Source organism: Montipora capricornis, chromosome 14 (assembly GCF_036669925.1).
Source record: "Montipora capricornis isolate CH-2021 chromosome 14, ASM3666992v2, whole genome shotgun sequence".
In the NCBI taxonomy this organism is placed as follows: domain Eukaryota; kingdom Metazoa; phylum Cnidaria; class Anthozoa; order Scleractinia; family Acroporidae; genus Montipora; species Montipora capricornis.
The window spans coordinates 15682356-15706758 of record NC_090896.1 but is presented as its reverse complement, the minus strand read 5'-3'; the positions used below and the strand labels follow the sequence as shown (position 1 = coordinate 15706758).

The window sequence follows — 24403 nt, the reverse complement described above, 5'->3', positions numbered from 1 at the left end:
TCCACGAGGGGTGAACTGTTGATCTATCGCTGATCTCATTCCAATGGCCATAATCGGTGCCCAACAGAGAACATCTGTCATCACAATGCACACGATCCTCGATATCATAGACGTGTTCCTGTTAGTATTGCCAGAAGTGGACCTCATTTCTCTCTCTCTTCTGGTTCCTTGGTTTGTTAGGCGCCATTTTGACAACCAAGTCGTATAGAATATCAAGATGTATGCAATGATTATAAAGAGGACAAACACCAGGTTCAGACCAACAAATATGGCAGCCGAGTATTCCCATCCAGACAAAAATTCAGGCGTGAGCTGAATGGGTAGACACACCACTGATTTCCCATAATAGTAAATGCCCGCATCTGGGTTATGAAAATAGCGGATACCAAAAGTTGGAAGGAAAGCGATAAAGAACCCAATCACCCAAATGATAAAGCAAAGCGCATGGGCCTTCCTTTGTGTAAGGACTTTAAATCGCTTTGGGAACACAATGTGTTTTAGTCTGTCAAGGGACAGAAGAGACAAAGCCATTAAAGAGACTTCACTAGACAGCACAGAAATACCCCCTAGTATTTGGCAGGGGAACCCAGTACGCCATTGGTAATCATGCAGAAAATAGACCCCAGACCACACCGCATCTACCACCCCGACTGTAATCAGGTAAACAGCCATCAGTCCATCTGCAGCTGCCACGTGCATCAGGATGATTGACTGTGCCACATTTTTTTCTTTGTAGCATATTCGCCAAACAAAAACGAATATTGCACCAAGCAGAGATAGGATTCCAAGGACCCAAATGCTCCTTCTGGGCCCAGGGTGCTGAAACATACTATCACAGTTGGCAAAGTTGTCGTCGTACACAAACTCGCAACCAGCGTCTTGCTTTTCCACGTGACAGCACATTACATTTGAATCCACAGTTCTGTAAGCAAAGAGATTATGTGTAAATTGAGGCATTATGTCTGTCATTGAAAAGATAGTTTGCCCCGAGCATTGCTTTGCTTCATTTAGGGATAAAGAGAAGCCAATTGACGATTCAAGATACGGCTAGACGTTTCCCTTTTCGTCAACAGCCATACCCATCTTATGACATATAGAAAGATGTTGATTTGTCTCCTTGTTTGTTTGTTTTCGCGAAAAAAAGAAAAAAAAAAAACTTAATCAATACTAGACCTCGTGATATTAGATAACCAGCACACACTACTATTAAAAAAAATATATATATATATATATATATATTTTTTATATAGTATCCAATGTTTTTGTCTTCCTTATGAAGAAGACCAATTTTTGTTGACTCCTACAATTGTTGTCCCTGATTATTGCAAAATGCATTTTGTATAACGTACTATTTACGTAACTAGAATCACTTAGCAAAACCTACCAAGGACCTGGTATAGATGCGTATTAAAATGACCCACTTCGTATCACGTGATACCACGGTTCCATAATTTGCTCCTTACCCAGCCACCTTCCTTATAAGAATGTAGTAATAGCATTGTATTTGCTAAATTGGTTGAACGGTCAGCGTAACCATGTTAAGACCTCAACTTATCTCAAATTAGATTCACCGAGCAATTGTTTATTACTAGCAACGTCGCATTGCCGTAAATATAACCCACAAAGTTACCCAACGAAAATATTAAAAGTAAACGTAGTTAAAGGAGAGAATCAATAGCCAAACTTGAAACTGTTTGATCAAGGAACAAGAAAATAAAGGAAGGAAAGGAAGAGTGAGTGAGTGAGTGAGTGAATAAAAAAATGATGGGATATAGAATAACAAGTTCATTGTAGATTTGTGCTGACTCTTTGTAATTACAGCAGCTAAGGAATCTTGGACCCAGAAACAAGATAATTAAACAAGATAAACTATGTGACAGTGATTTCAGCTATCTTACACCCTTATTATGTCTTGCATCCTTGCAAAAAAACCTTCTGGGAGATCATACATCAAGTTGAAATGCATGTACCTGCAAAGAGTGAAAAGAGACGCATGTCAAATTAATCTCGGTGATGGTCATCTCCAGATATCTATCAAAGCAATTTGAGGGATAAAAGTCTCCACTCACGCACCTTACTCTACATTTTCCATTTAAATTTTCCTTTGGATTCGGATGAGCAATCTCTCTGTCATTTTTAAAACTGAAATAGCGGCCATGTTGAAATACTTTGTCCCTAGCCTTTCCTCTTGAGACACTGTGTGCTATCATCACCAGGGTAATGATGTGAGATCAGAGCGCCACCAAGACAGGTAAAATGATGTCGTAAACATGAATTTCAATATTTTTTTCTTTTTGAAACTTTTCCACATTTGCTTTTTTCATGATTTTTTGCAACTATGAAGAAAAATGCACTTTTAGGAGGAGGACTCAGGAAAATTGCAGCGAGGACCAAACACAGATTTGAAGGGGCCCAGCATTGCATTTATGAAAAAAAAAACTACGACAGAAAAAGGTTCCAAAAGGTTTATGCCAATCCATGAGAGGGGAAAATGAAAATTGCAATGTCGTCGCAGACTCCCTCTTAGGCAAAGCCAACGTAAAGGAAAACGGATTGCTTTTATTAAGAGCAAGGGCATTTTAAATATCACGTTTGTTAGTGAAACCTGTAAGGGTCTATGAACAATCGGCAAAAAGAGAATTTTTTTCAAGAGGATGTTCAACTTATTGAATATCTTCTTTTAGCTCTTGAGGACATTTGGCCTGGCTGGGAGGGAAGAACTTGCTTTGCTAGTCCAACATTTTTTTCTCACAATTATTTGTACAGGTAATCACATGGTTTCGAATGCAACCTGGGAAAAAATAAGCACGATTACTTTTTTAAAGACGAAAATATTACACGAGCTCGTAGGGCGATTGCAATTGAAAAAAAAAATGCAAGTGCTTATTTATTCCAAATTGCACGAGAAAAATATTTTGATTTCTCATAAATAATACACATAAAATAATTCGAGAAGCAGAAGCAACGCACGCGAATCATGCAATCGTTGCGCCATAAATTGCACCATCCAGGGCTCACATTTGATTGGCTATCTCTGACTTTGCTTGTTCACTGACCATTCAGAATGCTTGGTTTTATCACTTGTTGCACTGAATTACCTCTTTTCTGCACTCTGTTACCTAGACACTGCATTTCTCTTAACCAGTCAGAATGGAGTGATTTTTCCATGTATGTTGGTAATAATCTTACCACACATTCGATCGATTGCTTTCTTCATTATATACTTTATGAAATTTGTTTATTTATATATAATCCCACAAGCTTGCTCTTTCCATGCCATTCAAAAAAATATTGCTTAGTCACCTATTTCAGAACAAAACCTAATCTGTGCACGAATTGGCATTACTTTATGTCAGCAAAAGAGATGCAATCCCAAAAGTTCTGTAATTGCTTATTCAACTGACCTACTGTGACTTCTTTACTTACAGGAACTTCAGAGATGTAGCATCTTTGAAGGTTTCTTTCGATACTCTACGGATCTCATTCTCTGATACATCCCTGAAAAAAGTATAATTGTGAGGACATTACTCGATCAACATGTAAGTTCGACTTCATTTTCACACGTAAAAACCTGTTCAGGACTAGAACAACTAGGAGTATCTGAGCCGATCAGATACACAAACACTTTGTCTGAACTAAAATATAAATTATAGCTTCTCCGCTTTAACTTATGGGTTAATTCTATGATCTCTCTGTACCTGTCACTTTGAGTTATGTTCAAAGCGTCATTAGCATGCTTAAAGGCACTTCCATAACTCACTTGATGACGATAGCTTTTCATTTCATAGTTTATCTCGAAAGTATTTTCATTTTCATTTTGTACATAACAATGTTTGTTACCGGAACGAGGATTCTGCCACACTAAAGACTGGTTTTCACCAGGGATGGAGTCAGAGTCACAATCAGAAGCGCAGAGCAATACGATCTAGTGAAAATGAAACCAACGGAATCCGAATCAGGGAGGAGGAAGAGGCAGTGCGGCTCAGTGGTTTGCGTGCTTGCCTTGAGATCTGGGGATCCCGGGTTCAAGATACGTTCTGACCACTGGTAATCCCTGGTTCAACTTCTCAACTGCACTTGTAAATAGCCAACGAGCTTGCCTCTGACCGGTTGCATTTCAAACAGTCGTTGTTGAATGTTCTGTCGTGATTTTGTTCATTAGGCCTGATCAAGAATAGCCCGTATGTGCAGTGATCAATTAATTATGTATGTGTGTATGTATGAATGTATGTAGCGGATATGACCACTAGATTGTTACTCAAGTGTATTAAGGCTTGACCAATCTAATTATTATGCATATTTTTATTTGAAGTAAAGCGTTTGTCCAATGTCTATGAAACTTAGCAGAAAGTTTTTTATCGGTGCTGTTATTGATTCGCCAAAATATTTTGCATCGCATTTTGGTCACGTGACCCTAAAACAACTTATAACGTTTATATCCTTTATTCAAAAATGGGGAACATTTATACTTCAAAATTTTGAAAACGTTTGGCATTAACACGTTTAGTACAACTGTGCGTATCGAATGCCGCCTTTTAATGTGGTACTCCGTATTTACCTTTTAAGATATTTGGATGTTTATCATGTCACGTGACCTATTTTCCTCAATTGTTCATTGCTCTTAACATCTGGACATGATTAAAAGGCGGCATGACAAAGCCCTTAGAAGGGGTCATCGAATAATCAAGAAACAAGATTGATATAATGTAGCTGAATGTTCCCCATTTTTGAGTAAAAAATATAACTGTTATAAGTTGATTTCGGGTCACGTGACAAGAATGTGGTACGGGATATTTTGGAAAAGTTATAACAATACCGATAACTAACTGCCTGCCAAGTTTCATAGGTCCGGGACAAATGCCTTCCCTTCAAATAAAAATATGCATAATAATTAGGCTGGTCAAGCCTTAATACACTTGAGTAGAGTCGTAGGTGGAAGCCGAAGAAGATTACCAATCAAAATGCCTGTTTCCAGTCCTGCAAAAGTACGATTTTTGGTGTTAAAGAAAATAAGAATAAGAGTACCTCAGATTGAAAAAGAAAGCAATTTTGGATTCAAGACATCTAGGGATACCGAGTATGCTAACTTCGTCAAGGAACTTCGACTAGGTGACGGAAGTTTTACTTTTTGTCAGTTTCATGCAATTTTATTCATAATATCGTAATTTTTATGTTTCGCAGTCACGATCGTAGTTTCAATTTGTCATATATTTTTGAGTTTTTCGGAAAGATTGCAAATGCAAATTTCCGCCATTTACGTACATGATATATTGTCGGTCTAATCAGGTCTCAAGTTAAATCCGTTTTCACGCAGGTTAAATTCGTGGCCCTCATTTTAACTAGGTTGAACCACCCACCCCACCCCCAAAGAAAAAAGAACTGAAAACACCTTTACCTTCTCTCAAGTTCTGTCTTACGCAGCTCAACACATTTTCTTTATGTTTTGTATGATCTTATCGGTTTCTATATCTATATCCAGAAACCGATAAGATGATAGGAAACATTAAGAAGATGTGTTGAGATGCGTAAGACAGAGCTTGACTGTAGATGATAAACAAAAAAAAGAAAAAGAGAAAAATTATGATAAATTTAAAATTTCTATATCGCTCTTTCCAGAGGTGGTCAAGAGCGCTTTACAAAAATTTCATATAAATTAAATACAATATTGAATGGAGATAAAGTAAAAGTTAAATTTAAAGTGATTCCATCGTTAAAAAGAAAGGTCTTAATTGATTTCTTAAAACAATTTAAGGAAGCAACATTTATAATGTCAGCGCGAAGTTTGTTGCAAAGCGCAGGGGCAGCAGCAGCGAAGGGCGAGCACCAAGCGTAGGCGGTAGCAGCAGAGTACTGTTGTTTGAGCGGAGATCGTAGGTAGATTTGGGTTTGACAGTTATAACTTCACTGATGTAGGGAGGAGAGAGTCCGTGAATACCCTTGAAAGTAACAGAGAAGTAGGATCTTGAATTGAATTCGCTTTACGACAGGCAGCCAGTGAAGTTGTGGCAATGCAGGAGTTATATGGCAGAATTTACTAAGGTCAAGAGCAATGCGAGCACCAGCGTTCTGTACTCTGAAATTTTGAGATTTGACACTGCGGAGCCCATACATGAGACTATTTCAATAGTCTAGTCGACTTGTGACAAACGCTTGGACAAGAGTTACTTGTCTTGTGACAGGTATTTTCGAATCCTTCTGAGGTTATGCAGATAATGAAATCCAGAACTACATACTTTGTTGATATTCGTTCTAACAGACAACATCGAATCGAACCAAGCACCAAGATTTCTTACGCAATTCACGGGTTCTATATGTTCAAGGGAGTGGCTGGACTTTGCTCAGTTGTTGACGAGTGCCAATTAGCAGAGATTCCGTCTATTTATCATTCAGTAATGGACGATCACCAACCATCCAGTGCCTCATGTCCTCTATACATCTTTCTATTGCTTGAATGGCATCAGTCTGAGATGACAATCTATCAGCTGGTCTAAAGCTTAGATATAACCGAGAATCGTCAACGTAGCATTGCGCGTCAGGAAGATGTCGCTCAATGATGTTGAACAACTTTGATGCATAGATGACGTAGAGCAAAGGACCAAAGCAGGAACCTTGAGAAGGCCACAATCAAGATCAAAATTCCGAGAAAATGTTCCCTGAACTGCAATCCTTTGACTCCTATTAGACAAGTATGGCTTAAACCAATACAGGGGTACTCCGGAAATGCCGATGTCGAGCTGCAGCCCTTCAAGCAAAATCTTGTGATTGACAGTATCAGAGGCTGCGCTCAAATCCAACAAAACTAGTAGAGTAACATGCTTTGAGTTCATTTGGGGTTTCTGTACTGTGCTGTATTCTGTACGCAGAGTGGAGTAGAGGATAAATATTGTTCATTTCCATGTGAAGATGGACTTATTCGTATTTAGCCCTTTTCCGTAAGTTTTTATACGTACTATAGATTACTGACAAATCGATATTTTTTTAACTATGAGGTCCAGACCAGGATTCTTAAGTAGAGGGTTAACGATAGAACTTTGCCCATTTGTCAGAAAAATAGCCAGTAGACAACGATAGATTAATGATCTTGGTGATAATAGGGAGAATTGAGTAAATGCAGTTGACAACTAATGGTGCTGGCATTGGATCAGGTTATACGTTATACATGCTGAATGGGCGTGAACAGCTGTTGCTGAATGTTGTCAATCGTCTTTATAAAGTAACTACCCATCTCATTTGCAAATGTTAGTTTGCCTTTAAATGGAGGGTAGGGTACTTCATGAGTGTGATTTAGCAGCGCCTTCGTAGCAGCAAACAGCTTCCTCTGATCGGAACTATTTTCACCAATAAAGTTTCTATAAAACTCGCAACGTGATATGTTCATAAGTTTGGTAGCGTAGTTCTTCTTCAGGAGAAAATTAACAAATCAGAGCCACATTAGGTACGGTGCCATTTCCTTTCTGCTTTCCGTCTCTCTCTTCTCTCTTCTTCAATCTCCACACTGTACCAAGGAACAAGTGGCCATGATTTGATGGTCTTGGTGACTACGGGAGCGTGTGCTTTGAGCATTGACAATGTTGTGTTGTATAAGTATACTTTCAATCCTTTGGGGGAGGGGCGGAGGGGGGCTTTATAGCTGCTTGAAACTAGGTAGAGTGCATATTCAGCCTAGGCAAAAAGAGGATCACGAGTTTAACCTAAGTAAAAGTGAATTGAGCCTTAGACCTGACTTGATCGACAATACATTCTCATGACGCCGAAACGGTTTGAGCATTTTACGGAGTTTGTTTGGACAACGAATTCAGTGCAAAAACAGACACAAGGATGGGAGAAGCTAGCAGTGCGGCCAAAAGTGTAATATTGATGCTTAGATATTTGGCCAGTTGTGATGACCAGCAAAGCCTAAGCTTGTCATATAGAATTAGCTGAACAACATTGTCAAAGAGACAATATATGCCATTTGATGGCATTGAGGGATAAGTACATAAGCTCACCTAAACCCATCAGTGACTGGATAACATTTCAAAGGGCTTTGAATGCATTTGGCATCCGCCGTACTGTATTGAAGCAATTGACGGGAAGCACACAGCAATTCAATGTCCCCAAAACAGTGGCTCTTTGTATTACAATTGCAAGGGATGGTTTAGTATTGTTCTAGTGGCTGTATGTTGCACACCTTTACCTTTGTTGATATTAGCCAATACGGTAGAACGAAAGGCAGCAGTGTGCTTAATAAAGCTGAAATGGGAAAAGCCTTTGAGGATGGTTGTAGGTCATCACTCGAGCCACAACATCTTCCAGGACCTTACGTCTCCTCCTTTATTACCTGGTTGGTAACGAATTCACTTAAACCCTGGCTGATGCATGCATCCTAATCCAGGGAAGACTATTACAGAACACCAAATTATATTAAATTATCGTTTATGTCGAGAATCTCTTGGCGAGATGGGGAATCTTTTGCAGGGCGATTCAAGAAAAAGTTGAGACAGTGCAAAGCAACCGTTGCCTTGCACAATTACCTAAGGCAGACAGAAACGGCTTGTTAAAGCGCAGCTGGCTTTGTGGACAGCCTTGATGGTTTAGAGTGGCGAATAATCACCTCAGCCGATGATGGTTCCGCTGTTTTTTTTACAGCTTATCTGATAAAAGAGGCACAAGATATCGCAATCATGCAATGGCGTTGGAGGCCTATGTAGATTCAGAGCAAGGTGCAGTTTCCTGGGAATACATACATCAAAAAGGTCTCATCCGTGTGCTATAAAATAAATCAAATACACCGTTTCGAATCTATTTGATGTGATAATTAGCTTAATAATGCTGTAGGTCTTGTAAGTCTCTCTTCTCCCAGTGAGCTTATCGTTTTTTTGGAAATAATCCATCACCCCCTAGTCCCTTCCTTAACCCCCTCCTCGGGAAAAGGGGAATAAAAATACCAGGGTATTTCAACCAACTTGCCTTAAAACTACAGTAATTTATTTGAGTTGAAGAAAGCTTCACTAACTGCTTCTAAAGAGATCAAAATAACAACAACCAGAAAGGAGCGGAAAACACCATTTCGCAAAATGAGTACCTCTAGACCTACTCCACCACCCTCTCCAATGACGCAATTTCAAACCTGACAAAGGACCTACCATAACTGATTCACCGAGAGGGCTACATTGGGGAAACATGATTTGGATTCTAAGAGTTAATATTCTTATGTTTATGCTTTGGCCACAGTCTTCAAATTCAGGCAATTCCCTAACCAAACAAAAATCGTTTTATTACAGTCCAGCAGACACAAAAAAGTACATTATGGATTAATTATAGACTAAGGGAAAAAAAAAAGCTTGCAAAAAGGAGACCACCAAATGGTATATTTATGCATACATTACAAGTTAGATTTTTTAGTCTCACTGCGTGGTAGCGTTTTTAAGACTCCGATTCCAACTCCGTGGATAGTGAAAACCAGAATAAAGTAGTTAATTTCATTGGGAAATATCAATGTTACTTTTTGTTGAAAATATAAATAGAACTATTGAAATGGCAAGTACCAGCAAAAATCAACAGAGATAGGGTTGCCGTTGTTAAGGATGAAATTACGGCTTTCCTGAATGAGAGTGTTTATATAATTTCATTTACTACTCACAAGGTCAGAAGACTTTTCAAACCATCAAAAACTCCCTGGGGTAGTTCTTCAATTTGGTTTTCCGAGAGGAACCTTACGAAAATAATAATGGAAATGCAAAAGAAAAAGGTTAAACTTTGGTGCTGTGAGGTTTAATTTTTCATCATGTATGACGTTTGCATTTTGCGGATACGACAGGTTTATCAAACTATCAATAATAACTAATATCATTATTCAACTGCAGCCGGCAGAGTACAAATATCACCCAAAACAAACACAAATATCTCACGATATTTGCAGTCCAGAAGTTCAGTTTGACCGGTTTTTCACAAACGTATTAGTCTTACAAAGCGGTAGAAATGGCTGAAAATGCTATTTTTTCCCCCTAAGAAAACAATGAATGCTTGCTAAGTTTTGAGATTTTTGGCGGAAACGAGTTCCTAGAGACAAACGATAGCCTACTCGACAAACAACTTCCTCTGTAAATACGACCAAAAGAGAAAAACTGACCTCAATTAATTGAAACAGTGGTGCATGTCCGCGAAAGATGCAAGGGTCGTCTATTAAAGAAATTCCTCCCGAGTTACTTGACAACTTTTTATGTCATTTCTTCATCAAAGTCAGTTTTTCTCGACTGAAAGTTTACTTGGAAACTGAAATCGTTGTTAATATCTCTGTACACCTTATAATAAGAGAATTTCTGATATTCCATCCCTGTTTTCCTTACAGTACTAGTAATACAAGTGTTTGCACGACGTTTTCGTTTTTGAGCAATCAACAGGAGTACCCAACGGAGCCGCTCTGCAAAATACCCGCTCTACAGAGCAGAATTGTGCTGGCTGGGCAATTGAACATTCGCTACTTAACTTGCTGGAAAGTTTTTATGAACACCACGCTTGCTGGGAACTTACGTTGCAACGCGGGTTCTGGCTAGATAAAAAAATCTCTAGTTTGTAGAGTTTGTTTTCCTCGTGGCAAACGTACTATAAAAAATATATCTATCTTCGCACTGTTGAATAATTTCTCAATTTCCAGGGATAGTAGAGCGAGCGAAACATGCAATTAATTGAGTGTGAAAATCAAGCCACGCGAGAAAGGCGAAACGCGATCTCGCGCAAATACCTTTGAAATCGCCCTGATTGAATATTTTGCCAGTACAGTATTTTGTGCTATTCATGGTGGTAATTATTGATTGGGGTGTGCCAATGTTAAGTTATGCAATAAAGCAAGGCATATCATGCCGTGAATTCCTGCGAAATAGTTTCAACACACTAATTTGAGCGCATAGCACCGCTGACGGTCTCGTATTGTTGGCCTAAATGTCTTGTTTGCCCGGTGTCGCTTTCGGTCTACATTAATCTTATTGTAGCTTGGAAGAAACCTCTTTCTTGTTTGGTTCGATTGATGGGTTTTTTGTCTAGTTAGCGGCTACTGGCCACTGATTGATCCGTATAGATCTGTGAAGTCAGCCAAAAGTTAAGGTAAGCAAAATGTTGCGTTTTTTGTCTGATATAGTCAGTTTAGGAAACCTCTCTGGAAATGTTTTTTCCAAACAGTTCTCTGCCGATAGAAGATGCATAGTCTTTCCGTTGAATAATGCACAACATTAGCAGAACATATTCAAATCTTATTTCATATGTCCAGTCTGTATGTTTGTAATTGGGTAAGCTGGAATTTTCCCGTTGGAACTATTTGACAATGATCTCTATTTTAATATACTGAACATTTCTCATTTAGCCTAAGGTTTTGCTTCATAGAGGACAAGAAGCTAAAAAAATTGTTACGTTTTTTTAGGGGAAGAAATCCAAAACTAAGGTTTGTTTAAATGCACTCTCCTTTTAGATCCTGTAGATCGGGGCGGCGGGAAACGTCGTTCAATTGCGGTCATTTTGAAGGCGTTGAGCGAATGGCCAGATATCTTTTTGATCTTTGAAGATCGCAAACGGTAAGAGAATTTTGTTTGTTCTTCTTACGCGTACTAGACCGAATTTTCCATCGAAATCTAGAGTCCATTTTCATTGTTATATAAGGCTAGAGCAACTTTTCGCCTTGAAATGTGGCGTTTCAACGCTCACTGAGGTGGACTGTGTCGTGAATTGTATTTGAGATCGCCAAGTAGCCATTTAGCTGAACGGAGGGATAAAGAGCGATTGTTCGTTTACCCTAATTTCATCTTAAGTTTGTTTATGATCAGTTGTAATGGAGTGAACCTTATTACAATTTTGTCCCTCTGATCTCGGGAATTTTGGAATTTAGTTTTCGGTTTTCTTTCTTATGTTTTCTGATCCGGGTCGGTTCGAGTTGATCCGTCGTGGATCACTTTTCAGAAAAAAAGTACGTTAAGGGCCTGTCCACTAGCGGACAATTTTAGAATTTTCGTGCAATTGACAAAACGAAAACCGAAACTTGTTTCCTGTCAATTTTTTGTGGGTAAGCTTACATCCCAACTAAAGACAGATTGTAAAGAAAATTTGTACTTTCAAGTTGGTCAACTGCGCACCGGTGGCTCAGTTGGTTGAGCACCGGGTTGTCACGCGGGAGGTCGTGAGTTCAACTCCGGCCGGACCAACACTCAGGGTCTTTAAATAACTGAGGAGAAAGTGCTGCCTTTGTAATGACATCTGCAAATGGTTAGACTCTCTAGTCTTCTCGGATAAGGACGATAAGCCGGAGGTCCCGTCTCACAACCCTTCAATGTTCATAATCCTGTGAGACGTAAAAGAACCCGCACACTTGTCGCAAAGAGCAGGGCATGTAGTTCCCGGTGTTGTGGTCTGTCTTCTGTGGTGTATCATGGTTGGGAGGGTAAATGCTCGGAGAAAATAGCTACACCAAGCTACTCTTAAAATCCGAGGGTAAATAAAGATGTATGATATGAAAGTGAGTGATCTTTCTCTCAACCTTACTCTGAGTAAAAGAAATATTCCTCTACAACGTAACAGATTATTGACAAAAAAAAAAACACTTTAATATTTTGTCCAGTTTTTGCCTTTTGTCGGCAGTGTTTTTGAAAAAATTCTTTATGCGGAACTTTGTGAAGACGCGACAGACCATCCAGCGGCATTTGAGCGTTGGTGATGACAGAATCTTTGTCAAAATAAAGAAGTCTTACGCTATAGCGAATAGGGCCAAAAAAGTAAACTAATGATCGTAATATCCTAACGTAACCAAAACCTTGAAAACATTGCTTACGCTTCCCCAAATGCCCCGGAGATGTTGCTTCAGAGGCAGTTAACCCTAAATCAGTGTAATCAGATAAAAATTGATAATTTATTTTCAAATTGGCCAAACATAATAAAACTTGGCAGATGCATGCAATGTCAACAGCAGTATTAATTTAGGTACTTTTGATGTCCTGGCAACCAACTATCACCATAGCAACCCTTGTAAACAAATCATGAGCTCTTATTTTAAAACACTGATTTCTTGAAGACTTTTAACTCAATTGACTTAAAAATTGCTGTACACATTCGTAATGTAATGTTCTCTGCAATGAATTACTGATTTTTTGTTTCTTCGACATTCGCAGCACAAAAGGCGTGGTATCCATGTTTCCATGGCAACAGTAACAGTTTGCGACTAATTGAGAAATCCATAATTCAATGCATAGAACATCACTTCAGAAACAAGCACAGAAAATTTCAGCTAAAATAGTTAAAAAGCAAGCCAACTGTGCCTGTTTCAGTACTAAGAGAGGAAATAACTGTAAATCTGGGAAAATGCAAGATAAAGTTGAACACACAGTAACGCAACACTACATGCTCATAAAGAAGACACCAAGCATAATCTAAATGGATACAAGTAGTCCAGCATGTCCATATTTGATGTGTGAATGTTTTCTCCACCAAAGTTGTTACCAGACTGATTTCAATAAGTCAATTTTGCTCAGTTCTTTCTGTAGCAACAAACTCAACATCTGGGACCACAAACACAACATTAATTTCATTTGTGGCAGTCTCCGCAGGCAAAGTGGCTGTTGGTGACTCTTTTCTGATGGTCTTTTTCTTTTGTTTCTTCTCATCTGCCTCTGGTTTGGAACTTATGCCAAATGCTCCAGCCTGAAAAGCCAGCTTGTCAGCCCTTGACATCCTGCTTGACCTTATTATCTGCCTCCGCTTTAGATACTTGGAGCTGATCTTGTGAGCTTCAGAGGCAATTCTGTCCAGCTACTCCCTTATCAAGGCTTTCAGCATATTCCTTCCAAGAGAAATTTTACAAGACTTCATCAGAACTGCCTTGCTTGAAGCTCCTGTGTTCAAAACCCCTACAGTTTCACTAACCGCTATCACTACACGCCGCTTTCCGCAGTATTGGCTCTTGGAGAATCTTGACCACAGCTGCCCATTGACACTTTCATTCCGGTCCTGGGTTTGCCCCTGTAAACATCTTTACTGACATGGCAAATACTACACCAATCTTAGAGCTTCCCCTTTTCTGCCAAGTTCCATCTTTATGGAAACAGCAACTTTAGCAATTAAATGGCCGTCAATATCAACCGTGCTTTCTTCACCCTCATTGGAGGCTAACTGGCTAAGCCTTTCCGCTGCTTTGCACATCAGTTTCTCAGCATTATTGATGGCTATCCTTTCTATTTGTTTCATATTTTGGTTGTATGCCTTCTTGGTAACTGGAGGTGGAAGTTCCATACTGGCACAGAACTTTGCCAGGCCAGCACGACCCCACTGGTAAGAAGACAACATATACCTCCTGTTCACTTCATAGGCTCCACCACTCTTGCCAACAAGCTTCCTACTTGTTTGCAGAGCAGTGATAGTATGACAAAATGAACATTTGAAATAAAGTAATTCAGCAAGGACGTCTCTGCAGGAGCTGTCTTGAAAAAGCTGGAGCTTTGATTTTGGATTTCGGCATGAGCTACTTCTAGCTGATTTGCTGATACATTTGAATTGGATAGTAGCTCAGCATCTGGTAGCTTGAAGCCATGTGCTTTCTCATCATGTACATGCTTCGCTGAAGAATTACTTTGAGAACGAGTGATGACTTCTTCTTCGAGATCAAAATTCTCGAAAGAACTGTTAATAAGTTTAGCTTAACATACTCTTTCGTGCAGCACGGTCTAGAAAATTGTCGTACTCATTTTGAGTCTGGATGTGCTCGGTTGTGGCTCCACGCGTGTTTCCACTCCGGTGTCATGTCTGCCATCCGATTCTGTTTCCCTTCGAATTCCCCACGTTTTTTGCCCATGAAAACCTTTTTTTTTTCCTTCGACAAGATTTAAACTTCCCTTTTCTTCTTGTACTGGTTTCTCCGTCTCCTTCCATGAACAATATAAACAGACACGCCATTTCGATACTGGAAGAGAAAAATAGTCCCACATAACGCGCAATGACTGCTGGGTTGGAAAGGAAAGGAAGGAATAAGAAATATAGGACCTGTGGATCACGGAAGAGCAGATTTAGAAAATGTTTCGGAAAACCGTGCCGAAAAACCCCATAGCAACCAAAATCAACAAACCATAAACAAAAATACTCCAAAAACGTTTCGGACTTAAAAAACCAATATAATGAACTCCCTTCACAGCCTTCTTTTCAATTTAGGCCGTCGATCAAGTTTTCTTCGAAATTTAGGGTTAACTGCCTCCTTCAGTGCATTTTTCATTTAATTGTACGGTTAAGTCAGAAACCAGTGAAAGATCATATCCAGAGCGCCCGGAACAATCAACAATACGTCTGGCAGATCCGCGAAGTCGTAAACGGAAGCGTTTAAAAAACGTGACATTGCATGAAAAGAGCCCTCGTTGGCCTTTTGCAGAGGCAGATACAAAAGTCGGACCGGATCAACTGACTCGGACCGCCAGTCCACGACGAATCAACTCGAACCGACCAGGATCAGAAAACATAAGAAAGGAAACCGAAAACTAAATTCCAAAATTCCCGAGATCAGAAGGACAAACTTGTAGTAAGGTTCACTCTATTACAACTGATCATAAACAAACTTAAGATGAAATTAGGGTAAACGACCATGGCTTTTTCTGTGAAACTTTGGACCAGCTCTGGTGTGAAACTTTTGCGGTGATTGTCTGACCACATACGACCGTGGCTTTTGCTCTGAAACTTTGCATCAGTTCTGGTGTGAAACTTTTGCGGTGATTGTCTGACGACACACGACCATGGCTTTTTCTGTGAAACGTTGCACCAGCTTTGGTGTGAAACTTTTGCGGTGATTCTCTGACGACCCCCGACCATGGCTTTTTCCGTCAAACTTTTCACCCGCTTTGGTGTGAAACGTTTGCGGTGATTGTCTGACCACATACGACCATGGCTGACTGGCATTCTTGGCATGTTATTACCTTCTCATTGTTATTTCTCGCTTAAGAGATTAATTGACTGTGCATTCTTGGCATGCGATTACCGCCCCATGGACAGCATTGTTACATTTCAACTGTGCATTCTTGGCATGTGATTACCTCCTCATCGTTACTTGTCACCGCGAAAAAGATTAATTGACTATGCATTCTTGGCATGCGATTACCGCCCCATCGTCAGCATCGTTACGTTTCGCGAAAAGGACTATGCATTTTTGGCATATGATTACCACCTCATCGTCAGCATCTTTACGTTTCGCGAAAAGGAGAGAGAGAATGGTTTCAATTTGATTGAAACAGCAAGATTAATTTTCGCGCGAACGTCCTTAAATGCCGAGTTGTTATACTGCAACACCATTGGAAAAAGAAACTATACTAACATTTTGACTCTGTTCATTGCGTTGTTATTTGTTTACGTGTCATCTTGATCGACCTGCAACTACTTCCCAAGTTTACATTTTAGCGAGGACCTCTCTTACGAGAAACTGTAAGTACAGATTATTATTATTATTATTATTATTATTATTATTATTATTATTATTACTATTATTGTTGTTATTATTATTATTAATATTATTAATATTTCTTACTATTAATTTTCATTTATTATGTAATTATTTATTACTATTGATGTTGAAACCTTGCTGGCTGGCTCATAATGTACGCCACCGCTCGCTGGCAAACGTAATGCGCTGGCTGGCAATATGTGTCATTTCGCATTTTAAAATATGCTGGCTGGTTAAAAGCCGTCTCACACGATGGCTGGCTGGGAGTTTTATTTCCTGAAACTCTTGCTCGCTGGCAGTGAAGAGCGGGTATTTTTTTCCCAGGAACGTTAAATATTAACGAAGATTGACGTAGAAACATTGTAATAGCTGCTGCAACATTGTATGAACCAAAAATGGTCGTTGGGTACTCCTGAATGAACAGCAACCTAATATAAGCACGCGAACCTGGACGGTCACTCGCTGAATAGCCATTTAAGAAGCAAGTTACAAGTTGAGCTTTAAGTTTCTCCTTTTTTTCCGACTGAGTTGAATAATAAATATCTTATTGGAAGATTTAGTATGTAGTCTCGTGAGATATTTTTACTCGTCTCTTGCATTTTGACTCGCACTACGGGCTCGCCAAAATACAGCGAGACTCGTAAAAATATCCCACGATACTACATACTAGGTCGTCGAATAAGATACATCTTTAAGACGTTTAGGACTACTTGTTCTGAATATCTGATTACCTTTAAACGGTTGTATTTTTCTTAGTTATTGTGTCATTGTGTTTTCTCAACTAAGCCAACTTCTCAGGCCTTTTTAAACCTTGCTTTAAGCATCCCAGGGTGGTCATTCGCAATCCTACATCCGTACAGAGGGCGCAGTTAGGACTGCAAAGACTCCTTACACAAAATCTTAGGATCGTACGGGGTACGACGGATAAGCCGCACTGATAAGGCAAGCGAAGGCAAAAACAGATGTGCACGCCTACTGCTTCTGCATAGGTGATGTGGCTGTGCGAATGTGCAAGGTACTGCAGGCTGCAGAGTTGATGCAAGTTTTGTCCTCACCTTGTTTGTAGCTTAATGGCAAGGAAAGTTTGCAAGCTGTCAGCGATAGAGGGACCTGTTGGCGTCTCTTCTTTCAATAAATAGCATCATCGATTTAAACAGTTCGGGTACAGATAAATCATAATAGTTGAAGATGCTTACAGATCATAGAGTTCTTTCATTCCTTTGAACTGTTCGGGATGTACCTTCCTTATCGTATTTCCCCCCATTCTCCTGCACAACATGAAAAAAACACATTTCTTCAAGGTATCATATCTATTGTATCCACAGTAGAGCATCCTTATTTTCCGCAACCCGCTGGGATTCATTAACGTGGTGTGGTGCCTCTTAAGTCGTTTTAGCTTCATTTTTTGTTCGAGGGATCAAAGTAATAAATTATAGTTCGCCCGAATCGATCAACGAGAATAAAATGAACTAATTTTATTTCGGGATGAAGTTTTCGTTGACGTGGCTGCTGTCCTCGCTTAATTTCCCCCTTGTACTGTCGTCGCATGCCGTGCAATCGCGCGTTCAGTGGAGTAGCTATTCCAAAAGTAGTAAAAAGCTTTTGTCTGCCTTTGTCTCACAACAAGGAAGATCATTTGGTTTGATTAAGACTCGCGAACGGACGATTTCATTTGGGTAACAATTTGTAACTTGATGAATATTTAGGTTAGAAAGATCTTAAACACGACAGTAGATTAAATAAAAAGGCTTCAAATTGATGTCACATTTTTCCTGGTTTTTGAGACTGTCAGTTTTGGTTCTTTCAAAGTGCTAGTAAACTTTCGAATAAATTATAGCAAAATATGAAACTAATAAACATGCAAAATCATGTCATGCCATAGGTAGGCTGAGGTAGCTGCATTGTTGGGGATTGTAAATACTCTCAACATTTCCGCAAAAAAAAAAAAAAACCGCCCGTTTCATTTCCTTCATAAGACAGTCAGATTGTAACAATTCCTGTTCAGTTTCTTACCATTCATTTGGTTACTTAATCCTATATATGCGATTACTTAATTCAGATTGAGAACATCTAAATAAAGCATTGACATTAACCACGCAACATCAGTGGTTATTCATTACTTTATTCAATACTAACAAACTTCACTTTGCAGTATGTTACATTTTCAAAAAAACGGTGGCCACATTGAAGTAAACATTGACCTTGCGTTTTCCTTAAGTTCTGTTTCGACTGGTACACTACCATGTGAAACCAACCATTCCTCTAACTTGGCCCTGGACACATTGAATTCTGCATACAACTATACTTAACAGCGTGGGCAGCTGTTGTGTCATCTATTAGTAGTTTAGATTCACATTGTCATTAGCAAATTGTTCAAGGTGATATTGCATTTTAGCTATTTGATGACGGCTCTATTGGTAATCTTTCCCTGAATCTAGATTTCGTTTCCATATGACGATTTGAAGAGTCTTTTGAAACGCCTTTGCAGCATTTAGGCTTCTGCTTTTAATTTACTAAGGTATTTGAAGACAAAACCTCTAAACGAGGAGTCCTTCTTTCATTAAGTGGCGGCACAGTGTCCAAGTAGTACGGGTGCTCATCTTTCTGTCCGAAGATGCTTGGTTCAAGCCTCCACTGTCATCATGCACTAAGAAAATTGTTATTGTGTACCCCAGTTCAGCTAATCAGCTGCGCTTGCTATAACTTTCTCCCAAGCAATGCCGTCTTTCAGGGGTTTTCCTTTGTCATATACTTTAGCCATACTGAGAGCGCAAATTTGTATTTCTCAAAATAGCAGTCCATTGTCCAAATCTGTGCTTATCAATGCCTCTCCTTAGAAAATTGTTTATCTTCGTCAGCATGTCCCTGAATTAATGGGCGATTTGAGTGCGAGGTACTGTTTTTGGGCCGCTGACTCTTTTTGACTCTGCACATTCAGTGGCTTGTTCAAAATTAGCAAAGGAACTTGAGCTGAAAAATACTGCGTCCACTTCCTTATCCACCACTCTGCCCTTGGTCTCCTGTAATTCTTTAAGGCACCTTGCAACTCCACCCCCTCCTCTGTCTGCTTTTGATAGTGCAATTTGCATCTCAATTGCGTTAAAAGTCAGCTTAATCATCTCGTTGCCTAAGTTGCTGTGTTGTCCTGGACTCCGTTTTTTTGTAACAACAACAACCATGGAGTATTGGCATGCTTGCGTCTCAAGTAAAGCTATGATCCTCGCAGTTTTAAACGCAATTTTAGCAAATGCGTAGAGAAGCCTAAAAAAATTCGGGACTTCAAAGGGGTTTAAACCTGTGACCACGTGATACCGGTGCGACGCTTTAACTAATTGAGCTATGAAGCCACAAACGTTGGAAGCTGGTCATTGGTGGGTTTTAATGTTCCCGTTATAAATGAAGCAATGAACGAAATGATATATGAAATGAATCATGTATTGCACTGCGGATATAAAATCAAGTAAAGCCACACAATTGTTAAAATTGCATTCATAACTGCAAAAATCATAGCTGTACTTGATTTCATATCCGCGGTGCAATATATGATTTATTTCATATATCATTTCGGCCATGCTTGTTTCTGTCGGCATTGGAGTCGAATCCATAATTTCCAGCAATCTTAATTAATTAATTAACTCTTTTACTTACCTTCCCAACTGCAAGAAAACCGCGCGAAATCAGCTATCGCCAAAAAATGTTTTTTTTTTCTCAAAACACATTTATAAAGGATTTCTGATATATAAAACCACCGTTCTCCTTGGATACTTTCAACATGTCAACTGTGTGATACTGATAAGTCAAGGGACGTGATCCTTGCACCTTGATAAACGCGTACGTGGCCGAAAATGTTGTAGCAAGTTTTCAAGTTTTATTTATTTACAAGAAACAGTTTAAGTTGTTACTAGGCTGGCTTGCAAATAGCGAGAAGCTAATCGTGGCAAGCCAGACTGTACAGGAAATTATTTAGACAAGTTTTATTATTATTATTATTATTATCATTATTATTATTATTATTATTATTATTATTATTATTATTATTATTATTATTATTATTATTATTATTATTATTATTAGTACATACAAGTGAAACGTTGGATCCTAGGTATTTTTTTGAACGAGGCCTTTTTTGCGTGTTTTTACGGCTTTTTCATGGTAAGGTAAGCAAAAAGTCACAACTTCCAAAAGCTTTTCCATTGTTTCCCTGTGACCCCTGGCCTCTAACGTTTATAAAGCGAGATCTTGGGTCCGTCACCATCGTATCATCTTCGCCAATGTCCTGGGCGTTTTTTTCAGGAACAATTCGGTTCCAGATAATTTTCAAAGAACCTCGCCCGACGCACCGTTGACCTTTCTCAAGTAAATCAACTCAGACATGACGTCTATGTAACCCAGACGCACACCATATCCAAGGTTGCACTTCTCTTGCAAAGAGTCAACAAACTTAAACAGCAGACTCTAGGAGCACAGGCTAAAATCCACTACTTTGAATTAATCCCTCCTCTTCTTCGCAGAAAAACTTGAGAAACTTAAAATACCCATTGACAATCTTCTGAGCAGCACCATCACTCCTAAAAAGGCCGCCATATCCAGTCAGTCAAGTCGTAAATTGTCGTAAATTGGCTAGATGGCTAAAACACTAACCTAGCGCCTTCTTTCAAGAGTGGGGATGACACATCGCCATCTGTACTTGAACCGGACAATTTTGTGGACATTTCGAAAAAACCTGTAGCAAATTGCTTTGAGGCGAAAGGTTTTTCGTCGAAATAAAAGAACCCACTGTGCTTGTTATTGACGTGTCCCCTGCGACCACATTGAATTTGAAATCCTCCATGTTCGCACAGTTGTATGGGATAGTGGTGCAAACTACCACTTTCGCCTTTTTCCAAGTTTTCCTTAGCGTCTGGACCACTTTTCCCATTTTGCCCTTTTTAGCGCAGATTAACCCTTATTTTAACAGCTTTCTTACCCGGTGGGAGTTCTGGACCACCCCATTTTCGGCACACTTTTTGTTGGAGACAAAAGTGCTTTATTTATTTTCATACAAAACACCCCTGGTGCTCCACAGACCATGCAGGCTAACGCAAATATTGGAGATCCACGAGATTGCAGAATCCGTTTTTTTCACACTGGAAGGGGCCCAATTTTTTTCTTTCACCTTAGCACGGAGGATGCTGTTCAACGAAATTCTAGTTTCATTGTCAAATTACATGTACATGTGGGCTTCGGGGGTTACACAACTTCGGTAGGATTGACTCATTCACTCAATAGTTTGAACTAGGGTATTTGTAACAGAAAAAAAAAAAGAAACACATATATACCGGCACCTTCTCCAAAATATATTTATGATTTGAAAACAGCAGGAAATGTAGCGCCGGGAAAGAAATACGATTTTACTTCATATTCTCTTAACAACTTATTCGGCAAATTTAGTCATTGAGTGATCAACAAGTATCACCTTCTCTCTTTGCTCAAGTTGATGTGTTCCTTAGCTCCTTGTCTAGACTCGATTTTGTTGTTAATGCTTCAGTTTTCCACCTCGTTTTACCGGCTCTGTTTCATCTGCTTTTTTTTCCTTTACCTTTTCCTAACACTAACTTCCTTCAATTATGTATTACTATCATCCTTTTGCTTGTTTTCTAGTTCTTGACTTACATTCTGTTTAAAATCTTCATTAAGAAGCCCGAACGGAGTCAAAGCACTATCCCCTTTCCTCTTGTACTCATTTACATGAACATGTACAAGAACAAGGAAAGGTTAGTCATTGCCGTGACTTTAACATCTTCATTTCCCACGGCCTGCTCCCGTCTGACTTTGTAGCTCTGTCGGTAGAGCGGCGGAGATCTAACTCGAAGGTCGTGGGTTCAATTCCCACCCTTGTCAGAGTTTTTCTCTGTCCTTGTGTGGGCCCATTTCCATCAGTAGGGCTAACGCTCACATGGTTCATATAGGATAGAACTCTAGCACTTCACATTACACTCTAATCAGTTAAGACTGTTTAAATATAAGTGCTACACGGCCAACGTTTGTAAAAACGCAACCCTACCTCGAACCTGTATATGATCATTGCCGTGACTTTAACACCTTAAGTTCCCACGGCCTGCTCCAGTCTGACCTTGTAGCTCAGTCGGTAGAGCAGCGGTGATCTAACCCGAAGGTGGTGGGTTTAATAGGCCTTTTGCAACTAACGATCACATGGTACAAAATCCGCCATGGTGGAGGGCAAGCTCATTATTATTACCCCACTGGGACATTAAAACAAAGGCAAGTTAAGCTTGACTGATTCAGGTCTCTTTGTTTTAATGTCCCAGCGGGGAAATAATAATGAGCTTGCCCTCCAGCATGGCGGATTTTGTACCATGTGATCGTTAGTAAAGGCCTATTCCCACCCTGGTCAGAGTTTTTCTCTGTCCTTGTGTGGGCCCATTTCCATCAGTAGGGCTAAAGCTCACATGGTTCATATGGGATAGAAATATAGCACTTCACATTACACTCTATTCAGTTACCTGCTACCTGTTACCTATCCTCCGTGTGCCAGGTGGCACAAAGGGCCTCTACAGAAGCTTTCCATGTCTGTCTGTCTACCGCAACGCCCCGCACCTCTTCCCAGGAACCCCATCCTCCTTATTTCATATCCCTCTCAACTGTCCTTCTCAACGTTGTCTTTGGTCTCCCCCTCTTTCTTTTTCCCTCCGGTCTCCAATTTAACGCCGTCCTTGTATCGCTCGCTCTGTCCTGCCTTAAAATGTGGCCAAAGAACTTCCATGTTCTTCTCTTTACTTCCTGACTCACTGGTGACATTTCCGCTCTGACTAGTAACTCTTTGGTGGTGATGTGATCTTGCCAACGTATGTTGTGAATCTTCCGGAGGCATTTGTTTTGAAACACGTTGAGAACGTGTTCATCGCTCTTGGTCATTTTCCAGGTCTCACATCCATACATCAATACAGGCAAGACGAGGGTCTTGTACAGTTTCATCTTCGTTCTCTTTGAGATGCTCTTGGAGTTCCAGATCTTAATTAGCCTAATATATGTCCCTCTTGCCTTTGAAAGTCTGTTCTGTAAGTCCTCCATCCCACCTCCTTCTTTATTGACTTTGGCACCAAGATAGGTAAACTCCTCTACTTCTTTGATGTTTTTACCCACTATGCTGATAGGTACTTGATTCTTCGCATTGATTCGTATGACGTTGGTCTTGTCAAGGTTTATTTTTAGGCCGACCCTGTCCATTCTTGAGGTTTTCTCTTGCATTTGATTTCTTGACGAAAATAGTAATGCTACGTCATCTGCAAAATCTAGGTCATCCAATTTTGTTGTAAGTCTCCATCTTATGCCGTTTTTCCCCTTGCCAACAGTTCTTCTCATTATCCAGTCCATCTATTCACTTAACTCTGACAATATATTAGCCGAGAAAACACTGAAAGATGAATGGTACTCACAGTGTCTTTAGCTTGGTCAAATTGCGAAATGTATGTGGATCCAAATTCTCTAAATTGTTGTAACTAATTAACCTGTCCATACAGAAAGAAATTGTGTTAAGGCTTTAAATTTTGGCAGCCTTTTCCTTTTACCGTGGCATAGCCACGTGATCAATACAGTTAAAGGAAGAAAACAGACAGGCATAAAAGAAAAGACACAGAAAATGGTATCTGTCACTATTTCCGTCAACTAATATGTACTGTCCTTTACCATGTCAAACAAATTGAGCACTAGAGAGAATCTTGTCAATTTTATGAAAATAACTGAAGTAAACAAGTTTATTTCACATAAAATGAGAATTTTATTCCATAAAGCTTATTTCTACAAATCTATACGCTTTATTTTCACAAGTGCAAAAACCCTATACAGCCAATCAGAATGGCGTACAGCTCTTTCACGTGTAGAAGTATAACCAATCAACGATAGCGTAAACGCCTTTCCAAGCCAATCACTCGTGCATCTCGTGCAAATCGTACTTTGTTATTGAATTAAATT

General features: G+C 39.6%; 1 protein-coding gene and 1 pseudogene across 1 annotated transcript in view; both read right to left on the bottom strand.

The window, feature by feature from the left end:
- Positions 1-23917, bottom strand: part of LOC138032510 (G-protein coupled receptor GRL101-like) — a 40732-nt gene extending 16815 nt beyond the window's left edge. Inside the window, exons 1-6 of the mRNA XM_068880208.1 lie at positions 23869-23917; positions 17629-17700; positions 9623-9694; positions 3427-3498; positions 1899-1970; positions 1-922 (exon numbers count right to left, since the gene is read on the bottom strand). The exon at positions 1-922 is cut by the window's left edge and continues 84 nt beyond it. Of these exons, the coding sequence (XP_068736309.1) occupies positions 1-922; positions 1899-1970; positions 3427-3498; positions 9623-9694; positions 17629-17696 (1206 nt within the window). The 5' untranslated portion in view covers positions 17697-17700; positions 23869-23917. The remainder of the gene's footprint in view (positions 923-1898; positions 1971-3426; positions 3499-9622; positions 9695-17628; positions 17701-23868) is intronic.
- LOC138032349 (uncharacterized) lies at positions 12832-14883 on the bottom strand (annotated as a pseudogene).
- Positions 23918-24403: the final 486 nt, after the last annotated feature.